Consider the following 13,875-nt stretch of genomic DNA (forward strand, 5'->3'; position numbering starts at 1 on the left):
GAGCTGGTAAACGAGCTGATCGAGCTGCTCTTAGGCCGTTCAGGCTAAGCTCATCAAGGGCACAGCCTTGCTCGAGCTGGTCACGAGCCGAGTTCTTTATGAGCTGATTCATTTTTTTAAAAGGTTGTTTCTAAGTATTTTTTTTAAAGCTTGATAATGCATAAAGCATACATAATATATATTATGTATAAAATATATTAAATATATAATATGTAAAACGAACCTGTACATGTTGAGCCGGACTGAGCTTGTTATGTAAAGTGTTCGTCATAGATTCTCACGGTTTTTGTGTTTTACGGATGATTTCTTGTCATTCATTTGGGATTTGAATGTTGGATTCTTATATTATCTGCAAATGTAAACTGAAAGTATATAAATAATATGCATTTTGCCTTCTCAGAAAAATAAAAAAAGAGCTTATCATGTTTGCGTTCGGCTCATCAAACGAACTGACTCGTAGCTCGGCTCATCGAGCTCAATTTTTGAGCCGAGCCGAAAGGTGCGCTGCTCGTCACGTGGGGGTGTTGCACCAACCCATTAGATTAGGCAACATGGCAAAGTAAAGGAAAGGCAAGACCGCCATTGGGTAGTAAATTCGTGAATGATGACAGCATTGGCCACTCCTTCCCCAACCTAATTCCCATTGACTTTTCAGACAATGAAAGATTTGTCACCCACGATCTCTCCCCAAACCAGAAGCTCTTCCATCTCTTCCTATGCTTTTGCAGGAAACAGAAAACTTCTCCCTTCTCTCCCCTCGATTTCAATCCAATCCAAAGGTAACTCTTTCAGATAACTCACTAACTTGATTCTCCTCTCTCCTCTTCTTTCCCTCTCTTGTTTCCTCTTGCACCATCTTCATATACTTACACCATGTATAGCCATCGTCACCTTTCGTCTTCTGAATGTAAAATAACACACTGTGATGAAGATCACTCACCACCACCACCTTTCTCTCTTCATTATGAGTTATTACCACCAACTCCAACTCCAGCACCAACACCACCTTCACCATCTTCCCCTCACTACCATCTGCCAAAGTCTCTTATGGCCATGGTGGTTCTCCTTTCAATTTCCTTTCTCTTTGTGAGCTTCTACATCACCTTGGCCAGGTGGTTTCAGAGGAGGAGATCGTCCAGGAGGGCTATGCAGCAGCACCCACCTGCCCTGGATGACTTCCTTGAGGACCAAGAGCCAATCAACTATGTTTGGTACATCAACACCGTGGGTCTTGATGAATCCCTCATAAACTCAATCACTGCCTTTAAGTTCAAGAAGGGTGAGGGCCTGATTGAGGAGACAGGGTGTTCTGTTTGTTTGAGTGAGTTCCAAGAGGGTGAGGACCTAAAGCTTCTCCCTAAGTGCAGCCATGCTTTCCACCTCCAGTGCATAGATACCTGGTTGAGGTCTCATGTGAATTGCCCGTTGTGCCGAGCTCCAATCGTGGCTGGTAACGTTAATTCGCTGCCGGCAGAGAATGGTAACGCCAGCAATTCTGCGGGGGACGAACCCCTTGTTGTGGAATCGAATGATGGTAGGGGAGGCGGGGATGATCAGAGTGGCGATTCGGGTTCGGTGGCGGATGAATTGGGGGAAGTAGGCGTCGAATATCAGAGGGGGATTGAACCTTTTGATGCTTTTGGTGTGGTTGGTGGACAATCGAGCGGTGATCGGCCTAACGGGACGATGGCGGAAGAAGCAACAGCTGAGTTTCAGCCGATAAGAAGATCGGTGTCGATGAATTCATTGGCTAGGATCCATGTATCCATAGGTTTAGAAACGAATTCTGCCCGGGAATTCTCGGCTGTTGCGCGTGGATCGGCAGTGGCAATGGGATCATCAGGTTGTGGGAAATCCAATCTGGGGGATTTGTCAAAGTTGAAAGGAGTTTCCCTGGAGAATGGAGGGGATAAGAGTGAACTAGAAGTTCTGGGTGATGTTGATAAGCGACTATGTCTGCAGAAGAGCCCTTTTGATATAAAAAGATCTTTCTCTATTGGAGGCAATTTTTTCTTTTCGAAACATGCTCGCAACCGGAGCTCAGTTCTTCCTCTATGAGCCAAATTTTCTGCAAAAATCTCTTTTTTTCCCCTATCCATGAAGGAGTAATCCTCTCTAAACATACTTCACAAACTTTCTAAACTTCAGAAGCTTGATGAACCTGTCTGGCCTCTGTTTCGGCGAGTGTACTAAAAGTCTGAGCAGAAACAAGATATAGAAGAAAGAATCAACAGTTTGTTCTTGTGCCAAATAGTAGCTATACATAAAGTGGCCCGTTTGTTCATGGTATCCCTAAAATATTATCCTCGTTCGGTTCAAATTTCTCATAGAGAATGGAGGTGTAAGCATGAACTAAGATTTCTGAGTGCCGCCCCTAAAGTACTTTGTCTTCCGAAAGACAAGTTGATGCGAAGCTGTCTTTCTCGTTTGGTTGAAATTTTTTCTTATCTAGACATGTCCATAACCACAGCTTGGTTATTCTTCTGTAACCCAAAATTTCTGTAAGTTTTTCTTGTAGTTTTTTCTTGCTATGGGGGAAGTAACCCTCTTTGCATAGATTTTGTGGCCTTGATAAACTTTCAGAAGCCTGATGTGTATACCGGGCCTCTGTTTGGGCGAGTGTATCAAAAGTTTAAACAGGAAGGAATATAAAGAAGGAAGAATGACCAGTTTTTTATGAATGAGATGGCATAAATATACCAGTATTCTGTTGCAAGATTAATGCTTCTCAGTTCTCATGTTTTGTATTGCCTTTCATTCACAACTTTGTTATCAGGAACAAAAAGATCTTGCATGTTTGGATTTTCTTAAACTCTGCATGAGAATTTTTTGGTTTAATCAAACTTACTTATCCAGCATATGTCACTTCATCTACCCTGTAAGCATTGTTTTTTCATCAGGATGATGCACTGATCAAATCTATAGACATTGTTTTTCCAACAGGAACATAGCTCTGTAGTTGTAGCGGTTTCCATGTTGCTATACGCACGTATTACTGAAACTTTATATTTATCTGGCATGAATTTCTTAACAAATCATGTATGTAACCATAATCCACTTAAAACTATGCAGTTTGAGATTGGTAGAGGAACTTATTTGTTGGTGACAATAAATCATAATTCATAATTAAAGCCATGTAGTTTGTGATTCATAAATGTGTATTTTGGTCTGTGATGTCAATTTGCCTGTTTCTTTTTAACATGTGATTCAGTTTGTAATGATGATCATCTCAAGAAGCCTTGGTTCTAGCAGACACATTTCCTATAATACATTTGAATGATTTTTTCCCAAAATGTTACAAATACTTTAATGTTGCAGAAGCACTTTATAACTTGCAAAATACTAACATCTAACCAAATTAGGTGCTGTACATGGCAATCCATCTACATGTACATTATCTTAAACTTCTGTTGAGCTCAAATTAGGCTATTTAGTGCTTCTTGGCTAGCGATATGAATATCCTGGAGAATTTATTTCTAACTAAGAGGAGATGTGATTAAGGCTCAAGTACCCTAAGTTATAATTCTTAATTCTCTCTCTCTCTCTCTCTCTATATATATATATATATATATATATTGTGTGTATGTGGGTGGGTGTGCATATATGTATTTATGCTCGAATCTTTTGTAATGAAATAATCGGAAAGAAAAAACAATGTGCACACACACAAATACAAGTCCTCCCTGGGACAATACAAATGCTAAGGGCAATAAAAAAGCACACAAGTGCATACAAAGTTTACAAAGAGCCTAAATGGGATTCAAGAAGTAAAAAATATATTTGTTATTGAGTATGAAAAAGCTTAGAAAAACATAGAGATAAAGGAGAGGGGGAACCCCCTATATATACAAGAGGAGACGGCCTTGGGGAGCTCCCAAGAGTTGTTGGGAGCTATCCCAACGATTCTATGGTCATTTTGACCATAGTGCCCTTACATAAAATGAAAAAGACAAAAATAAAGAAACAAAAAGTAAATACAAGAAAAAGACTAAATTGTCCCTAGTGAACAATTCCTATTACATGTGTAAAATAACCAAAATGCCTATGTTGGGCAATGCCTATTACATCAATAGATATAATTTTTTATATATATATACATATTTTAACACCCCCCCCTCAAACTTACGGTGTGATCACCGAAAGTTTGTTGAGGAGAAAAATAAACCGAGGTTGAAGAAGAGCTTTGATGAACAAATCTTCAAGTTACCTTTTTAATGTAACATACAACAACTCGATTGTTCCTCTCATATATTCATCATGTATATAATGACTCACTGTGTTTTGTTAACTCATGGAAGGTGTGATTGCTTGTAACGTAAATGACACTCTTATATCACAACACAACTTCGAGGGTTTGGAGATGACAACTCTCATGTCTTTAAGAAGATTTCTTAGCCACACATGATTTGGGTATGCTAGTTTGATGTGATCCGGTTCATTACAAAAGTGACAAACAATATTTATTGATCCTTCATTATTGTTTTGCCTCCCAAAGTGGGCTTGTAAGTTCTTACATTGTTGTCGGGCTTAGATTCTGCGAACACTTCATCATCTCCTCTAGTCATGCCAAGATGAGCTTTTTCTTAGTATATTTTGATAAGAGCTTCTTCTAGAAGCAATGAGAAAGTTCTATAGAGAAGGGATGATCTCACTTGTTCATATTTCGACCGTAGACCATGCAAAAATTGAAAAATGTGTTCCACATCTTCGTCGGCTACCCACTTAGGTTTTAAGAGTGTTAACTCATTTCATAGAGGGAATAGGGTACTAAAATAGTCACGAATGCTCATATTCCCTTGCTTAGTAGTTATAATATTTTCCGGCAAGAAGTATTGTCTTGCAAGATCTTTTTTAGTATAAATGTTTTTTTACAAATGACCATGCATCATTTATCTTTCTAAATTTAGAAATATTGGCACATATTTTAATATCATCATTGTTCATAAACCATACAAGAATCTTAGCAGGATTACTCTCCCAATCTTCTATATTTGTTTGGTACTCAAATAAGACTTTTGTTCAATCATCTCCTTCAAGAGATTTTTCCAAGTCTCCTTCAAGTTTGCTAAGTTTTAGTTGAGGCTCGGGAGTAGTACCCATCACATATCCATAAAGCTTCTTCTAGGTGGTTATCTATAGCGGTGACCCACATCTTGGCATCTTATTGCATGTTTAAGATGAGGCAGAAAAAGATAGAGAGAAGAAAGTGACTAAAGCACACGTCCACCACGATCTTCACGAGCTCACGGTTCTTTGATCATCATGAACTATTTGTTCGAAAGCCCTTTGGCTCTTATACCATGTAATGAAGTAAGCATAAAGCAAAAACAATGTGCACATACACAAATACAAGTCCTCCAAGAGACAATACAAGTGCCAAGGGCAATACAAAGGCTACAAAAAGCCTAAATGAAATACAAGAAGTAAAAAATATATTTGTTATTGAATTTAAAAATGCTTGGAAAAGCATAGAGATAAAGGAGGGAGAAAATCCCCTATATATACAAGAGGAGGTGGCCTTGGGAAGCTCTCAAGTTGAGAGCTATCCCAACGACTCTATGGACATTTTGACCACAGTGCCCTTACATAATATAAAAAGGACAAAAATAAAGAAACAAAAAACAAATACAGGAAAAAGACTAAACAGTTCCTATTGCATGTGTAAAATGACCAAAATGCCTATGTTGGGCAATGCCTATTACATCAATAGATATAATTATATATATATATATATATATATATATATATATATATATATGAATATATATAACTATATATACATATTTTAACATCTTTCTAGTTGATAATCAATACTCAGATACATGTTAACAGAATTGGGAATTGATGCTGCTTTCATGTGCATTTAACCTCAAATATTTTTAATTTCATTTTTTCATGAAAATGAACTTTTGAGATAAGGAATGAAACCTTTCAACTGAATGATGCTTATAATGGGATATGAAATAGTTTGATGGTAAAATTACTCCATATTAGAACAAATCTCAAGGCTTGACTCCCCTTGGTGAGTGAACAAAGGATGACCATATGTGTTTAAGCAATTTATGTCTCCTAATTTAACATAGAAATAAAATTTGTGGAGTCATGCACACAGATGCATATGCAAGCACATGACACTCAGAATGTATTTGAAACTCAGGATTGAATAATTCACCACCATAAGTGATGTAATCTCTTGAAGCCCATGTTAAGCATATGTATTTGCATCTTTGCTTCTCCAAGAGGAGAGGACAGTGTAATTTGCTTGTTCTGTTAAAAACATTATGCCCACACACACACAATATGTTAAAAATGTTGATTACATGCCATACGTGATCTACTCAATTGAAGCCTATACTGTTATTGTTTTGCCTATACTCTGCTAAGTACAAAGCAATTGGTAGAATGGTTTGCTGTTCTGCTTGTGTTCTTACCTTTTTGACTTTGGGATAACTGGTGAAGAGCTAAACTCTTTCAAATCTATTTATAATGAATGAACAAATTGATGAGGCAGACTAGGGAAGCATGAGATCTCTCTCTCAATGCAATCATTGCATGAGAGAGAGAGAGAGATTTTCTTTGTTATGTTCGTAATAAAAAATAAGCTGGCGCTCTCTCAACATGTGGAAGCACTGCTACATGATATTCTTCTAAAATTTTCAAGTTTAGGAATGGATTAAGAAAGTTATCATGAGCATTTCACTTTTGGAGACATGGATGACCCTGTGTTCTGTTCAAAGACAACACACAGACACAAATACATATGTGCACACACACACACATCCATGCGCACTCAGAGCATGGTGATCTTGTAAGAGTGCAGTGATTTTGGAATGTTGTATTGACCTATGTGAGCAATAATTATACTTATACGGATTCTGATTTGTATTATGTGGACATATCCAATCTTTTATTTATTAATCATCGTTGTTTTGTGCTGGAAGAGATTATTATAGCTTATTACCCATATTTATCAAGGAATGTCCTTTTCTTGCTCATTCTAATGTTTCAGCTTCTCCAGTCAAATTGTTTAGGCAAACAAAATGAAACTTCAAAGTGAACTCTACAATCACCTATACTTCTGCTGCTTTCATATCATTGGCTAACCAGACCTTATATTTTCTTCTCAAAATTAAGAACTGATCAGTGTTGTAAAAAGCTTTGAGGCATAGCGAGGTGCTTCACCAAAAACCAAGGCGAGGCGTAAAGCGTAAGGCTCATTTTTTTTTTTTTTAACTTTAAAAAAATTATAAAAGAATATCTAAAAATACAAATAAATAAAGAAATACTTTATTAATGAAGTAACAACCAATAAGAAATACAAAATCTCAAATAAGTACTAAAAAATATAAGATTAACATATAAAAGTAACTAAGAAACTGATTACATAACCAAAAAACTAATTATATAATTGAAAAATATAGTGTCCTATAAAGCAACAACCAATAAGCAATAGAAAATCTCAAATAAGTACTAAAAAATATAAGATTAACCTATAAAAGTTAAGAAGTCTTCTTCTTCCTTTTTTTTTTTGTGCCTCACACCTCAGGCTGGCGCCTTGAGGCACAGAGGGCCGTGCCTCAAGGTGAGGCGTGCCTTTTGCACCTCAAGGCACATTTTTGATAACACTGAATATGATACAATAACTGGAGAAATTAAAAACCAACCATCTTAAAATCTGTATCAACAGCTTTGATCAATCTCGATTTCAATAAAAAAAAAATTGTTGCTTTTAGTGGCATAGAATTTGTTGAAGTTAAGCCAAGTGCAACTTTAGTGGTTTGTTGATGTTACAACGGCTGCAGATGGGGTTTGGCTTAGTGGGATGGGGGAGTAGACTGTTAGACAGACAGTCTAGGTTCAAATCCCATGGGCATCACTCCCCTGTGTAAGCGGAAGCTGTTGGATCATTTTTCAGATCACACAGTTTCACAATCGTCATCATGATATAAAACACGATATAAATCAAGAAATATAACAGTGTAAATAACATGATTAACAAACGACCGAAACAGTAACAGGGAGCAAGCATGTCATTTTCCGCATCAGACCAAAATCCAGACGACAGCATAAGATTAAACAGATGCATAGAACATAAAGAAAACAACATGCACATGTTTAGAATATGCAGCAGGCTAAGGCGTACGAAAGTACTCCCCTTAGAGAAGATTCGCCCCCACATACTGTGCAGATCAGGGTCCGGCGTCCTTCCCCCAGGATACAGTAGCCACGACGAACCGAACGGTGCACTCCGACGGATCGTCCTTCGAAAACAGCCTCTTCAAACCAAAGTTGCAGAACCACTCTTTCGGAAAAACTCTCAGGAAAGAGAGAGAGAGAGTAACAGGGGAGATGGGAAATCGCAGAACTCTCCTTCAGAAAATCGCCTGTCTCAACATCTCCGTAACCCCACCCCTGACCACGCTTTTATAACCCACGAACGGTTATGAAACGTGGAAGGAGCCCGTTACGGAATCCGAGGGGACGTGATCCGTTAACGGACTTCGAAAGATCGAGATCCGTTATCCATTCTCATAACCCGTTACCGAATCCAAAGAAACTTTGGGTAAAAAGATACTTGTCTTGATTGGATATGGCCCTAAAGGGCCAATTACCCGAACCCGAACCCGAACCGGCTCGGCTCGGCTCGGCTTGGCACGGCACGACGGGCGGGCGCGTGTGTGGTGGTCATCCCACTCCCTTGTTCTCAGGAACAAGTGTATGAGTTCACTAATTGCTTATAAAGCTCTCAGAAAACTCATGCAAAAGCAATATGGGACTATTCCACCTCATCAAGACCTCTATCTTAAACACCTCATTCCTTCTTTGAATTTCTCTCCATTCTTTCTTACACCTAACAGAAGCTTGGTGACTCCTTGGGGTCAAGGGGTACGGCATGCTGAGCCCAGCGGGGCTAGGTCTCTGCGCCTGGGGTGGTTTGTTTGAGTAAAAAAATAAACAAACGGCTGTTGTTGGCTATAAAAATACTGAAGCTATTAATGCAAAAATGGCTGTGGGAGGAAGAAATAAATAAGCATATTAAACTCTATGATAACCTGTTAGAGTGCTACATTTGTGATAAAAAAAAGTCTTGCTTTCAATGACATGGAAAGGAAAAAAAAAGGAAAACTTTCAACGAGGCATTAACTTTCTGTTGGCTTTTTGCATTCAAAAGAAACTTTCTGTTGCCTTTTTAAGTCAGCTTTGGATTTGTTAAACTTTAATACTTAAAAGGAGTAGACTGTGGTTATTCACCAACTCCGTTAACAATGGTTATGGCTTTCCCATGCATGAATAAAACTGCTGCAATCATCACAAATCACACTTGGAGCAAGCAATAAAATATTCTTCTCTGCCAACTTTTTAATTTCCGCCACCAAATGCTGTGAGGTTGAAATGGTCCAATAGTACAGTTACCATCACTTTCCAAACATATTTAAGTCACTTTTTTTGAGATCTTACTGCAGCTACAAAAACTACAACTGTACAAGATCAGTTTGATTAAATCTAAATCGCAGGATTTCTTGCTTCATTTGTACTTATATAAACAAATGGGTTGTAGAAACCGGCCCTTGGATCATGTTTTTCTAAACTGTAAGATTTTCTGGGGGTTGAAAAATCAATGGCCTCCAATTATAGAATTTCAAAAAATCTTATTTTTACATTGAAAAAATAAGATGCAATGGTCGGTTCTACAATTTTTCACCATGCTGAACACATCTATGGGTTCAGATTTGGTAAAGACAACCTCCCTCCCCTATGAGTTCAAAAACTAGGAGATTCGTTGAATATGAGGATAGCCAATATTTTCCCACTTTTAACAAACTAAAACATACTAGGCTTTTGCATAAATATGTCAAAAATGTTCATATCTTCAGATCATTAATAAATCTCTCTCCCTCTATATATATAGAGAGAGAAAAATTGGTAGCTGCTCATACGTTAGGTGCTAAATGGGGCTTTTTGCCTTGTAATGTTTTTTTCGCAATTCTGGCCCCATAAATGTGTTGGGCATGGTCGACTTACGAGGAATTCATATCTGAATCATGTGTTTTCGATGAAAAAAATGATATTTGGAGCTTAAAATTTTTATAAAGATTTTGGACCATTGATTTTTTTGAACCTTATAAAAACCCGCCCATGTGTCAGAATCGAAGGCTGATCCCTATAAAATCAAGTACATAGATCACATCTCTTATAAATAAAATAAAATAAAAACTGAAAAAACCTATTTAGCACGCTCATTTAGCACCTAACGTGTGAGCAACTACCAATCACTGTCTGTATATATAGTAAGAAGTATATGCAAAATGATACGTGCTAAATGAGTTTTTCATGGTTTTTTCAGTTTATTTTTAAATTATGACCATTAGATGTGATCTATGTACTTGATTTTATAATGATCAACTCTTGAAGTGATCGATTCTGACACGAGTGGGTTGTTATAAGGTTCAAAAAATCAACGGTCAAAAATCTTTGTAAAATTTTTAAGCTCCAAATATCATTTTTTTCATCGAAAACACATGATCCAAGTGTTAGTTTCTCGTAAATTGATCATGTCCAACACATTTATGAGGTCAAGACTGAAAAAAAATACCAAAAAAATAAAAAAAACTCATTTAACACATATCAAATTTGCACCTATATATATATGCTGGTTTGCACCAACAGCTAGCCACGGTTCTTATGTAAACCCTTTTTTCTCCTTCCCTTCTTTCCCCTTTTCCCTCCCACCGCCTCCAACATCCTCCCAATTATGGGATGCTAGAGGCCTCATGCTTATGGATGCAATATGATTTATATAGTTTCCGGATATACAGCCACATCTGAAAATTGGTTCCACTCATCCCCTATGTCATCCCTATGTTCATACCCTTTTTTGGGATTTTATTGATGCTAATTGTTTTGATCAAATCAGAGTCCACAGATTTAAATCACCAAAATCTGACTTTTGCATGATATTTTTTTGCAATATCAATGGTTGACAAAACATAAAATTTTGTAATTTAAAAAATCATATTTTTTCGTAATAAAAATACGATCCAAGGTTGGATTGTTATTAAATCGATCATACTAAATCCATCTATAGGGTTAGGCTTGATCAAAACAACTTGCATCAACTTTGTGTTTCACCGTCTGTCTTTCTGTCACAAGAAGAAATCCAAGTAGAGGAATTCACGATAAATTAAAGATGTTAGTTTGGGCTTCATGGGATGCATACACTCTATTTAATCTCACACTCATTAATGTGAGCAGTTCTAATTGGTTTGGGCCTGAGGGAGCCAGATTGTAAATTGGCTTTAACTTGACCCAATTAAGACTTGGACTTGCAAAAACTTTGGGCCATAATGGATCCAAGTAGAAAGCAAGCTGGAGGATCTTTTCTTGGTCGGCTCTAGATCTTAAGTTCAATCGGGTTTGGTTGGGATTTGGGTCTAATTCCACTGCACCTAATATGGATCCAAGCATATAGTGTCTAGGGATGGCAGTGGACCAGGGGAAAACGGGGCCCTGCCCTGCCTCGCCCTGTTTGGACCGGGGATGAAGGGTATGAAACAGGGATGGAGGCGGGGATGAAGGTTAAAATCCATCCCCGTGCGGGGATGGAGGCAGGATGGACTTACGCTCCCCCCGCCCCGCCCCATCCCATCCCGATCCCCGCCTTGCCCCACCCCATCCCATCCCCAATCCTTCTAAGGGATGACAATAGACAGAGGGGAAATGAGCCCACGCCGGCCTCTTCACCCCGGTTTGGACCGGGGATGGAGGCGCGGGGGTGGAGACCTTGTCCCTCGCCCGGTCCATTGCCATTCCTAAGAGTATCAATTGGGTCCACAACCAGTTGTTTAATTCCAGACCATGGTCACAAATATCTTTTTCTAGAATTTCTCTACAAGGAAAAATCTCTTTCTAAATTGAATTTTATAGAAGCTATAACTGTTTAAAAGTTATTATAGACATTGAGGTATTTTTTTTTCCGCCAATGCCACTCTTCTTGTCAACATTTTCATCAAAACAAAAAACAAAGAGACAACGACTCCCCATGTTTGATGCCTCTCAAAGCTCTGTGATAAATATCGCAAGATTTATAAAAATTTCACGATAATATCGTGAGAAATTGCCTGAAAGTTTAAAACGACAATTTCTTGCAAGATTTTCAAAGTGACAAATATCGCGATATTTATATTTTTAGCAGATATTTAACAAAAACCCTCAAGTTTTTTATTTTTAAATGTGTTTTATTTATATTTTTTATAAAAATTATCTTTTATATTTTATTGCCAAAATTTTGCCAAAAAAATGCAAGATTTATGAAATTTTTCAAAATTTCCTGAGTTTTTGACTGCCGATATTTTGCCGTTTTAAACTTTTGTCACTATGCACTCAAGCTCTAGAAAGTCTTATTGGGTTCACCATTAATAATCAAGTCTGGATAGGGTGCAATCACATGGCACAAAATTTGTGCATTAAATACCTGATCCCCTTCCATCAGCCTTTGTGCCCCACAACCACAACTGAAGGGTGATCAGGTGCTTAATTCACAAATATTTGTGCAATCATATTGCACCTGATCTTTTCACTTAATAATCACAGCAAAAGTAGGTGTCGAAACACCTCATGACTCTACCAATCCACCTCTCATAGAATCGGAAGAAAGATGAGGAGCGGCTTAGAAAGTCCTAGTCTACTATCATAAACGTTTGCAATATCTGATTTGAATAAAATTGTATATTCTCCTTTTTTTTTTTTTTAAAGGCAAACTGGCGTTAGGCGGACCTCTACCAGCTGCCCCATATGGCAGGGGGATTCGATCCTGGACTTTCAGCTTGACACAGGACGTACCCCCTTACCACATGGGATACCACCTCGGTGGTTTGATGTTCCCTTTTATAAAATGAACAATCTCGGTGAAAATGCTTTCTTGAATAGATCTTTCCTCTCATAATACTCTTTGACTGACTTAAATTATTTTTTTCAAGGGTCTCATCCTATTATTCACCATCACCTTGAAAATAATTTTAAATATGACATTATAAAGGCTAATAGGTAAAAAAAATCTTCATCTTGGTAACACCTGTTACTTTAGTAAGCAACACAATGTGAGTAGCATTAATATTTTTGTGAAGGTGACCCGTCTCAAAGAAACTTATAATGGCCTTGGTTACATCCCTCCCACAATTGTCCAAATATTTTTGAAAAACAAAAAGACAAGCATAGAAAGCAAAATTACCTTATACAGGTCTCTCTCTCTCTCTCTTTACTAAGAAAGCTGGGTTTAGGCAGACCCCACCAGTTATACAACTCATACCATTGAGTTTTGAACTTGCAACATCCAACACAAGGTGACGTGCCTAAATTCTTGGGATCAAAGATTTTGGAATGGAAGTATCCCTTTTGCTGCAGTTACTATCAAAATTAACTGTTTCACTGTACCTACTAGGGGTGTAGTCAGGTTTGGTTTAGACACAAATGAAATCAGGCTTGGATCAGATTTTTGGGTACGGTATTGAGTCTGAACTCAGGTATATTATAAAAGAAATCATACCTAGATTGGATAAGAACTACATAAATCATACCCGGTAAAATAATATTTTTATCATTTTTATATTAAAAATTATGGCTCTTAATCGAAACTCGTGTAGGGGCTGAATATAAAATTTCATAAATTATACCCCGGGTCCGTGTATTAATCGAACCTTTGGGTCCGGACCCGGATCTTAATCTAGTCTTCTTATTTATCACACCCTGACCCTATAAAGTTTTGTTCGGGTTGGGTCTGGATAAACCAGACCCGTTGACACCCCTAGCCCTAGTCCCTACCATCCCCGTCGACTCCAAGGAAATCATTCAGGTCTCCCACCTCTCCCGTGATCTTCA

General features: G+C 37.8%; 1 protein-coding gene across 1 annotated transcript; it reads left to right on the forward strand.

Moving 5' to 3' along the window:
• The first annotated feature begins 678 nt into the window (after nt 1-678).
• LOC149846752 (RING-H2 finger protein ATL52-like) lies at nt 679-2,682 on the forward strand. Its single transcript, XM_089998137.1, has one exon. The coding sequence runs from the start codon at nt 874-876 to the stop codon at nt 2,056-2,058; it is 1,185 nt and encodes a 394-aa protein (XP_089854263.1). The 5' UTR covers nt 679-873; the 3' UTR covers nt 2,059-2,682.
• Nucleotides 2,683-13,875: the final 11,193 nt, after the last annotated feature.

Source organism: Nuphar pumila, chromosome 2, assembly GCF_984573655.1.
Source record: "Nuphar pumila chromosome 2, dmNupPumi1.hap1.1, whole genome shotgun sequence".
NCBI classification, from domain to species: Eukaryota; Viridiplantae; Streptophyta; class Magnoliopsida; order Nymphaeales; family Nymphaeaceae; genus Nuphar; species Nuphar pumila.

Bases quoted from the DNA above. Each gene is read 5' to 3' on its own strand.
- LOC149846752 (XM_089998137.1), top strand. From the start codon at position 874: ATGTATAGCCATCGTCACCTTTCGTCTTCTGAATGTAAAATAACACAC.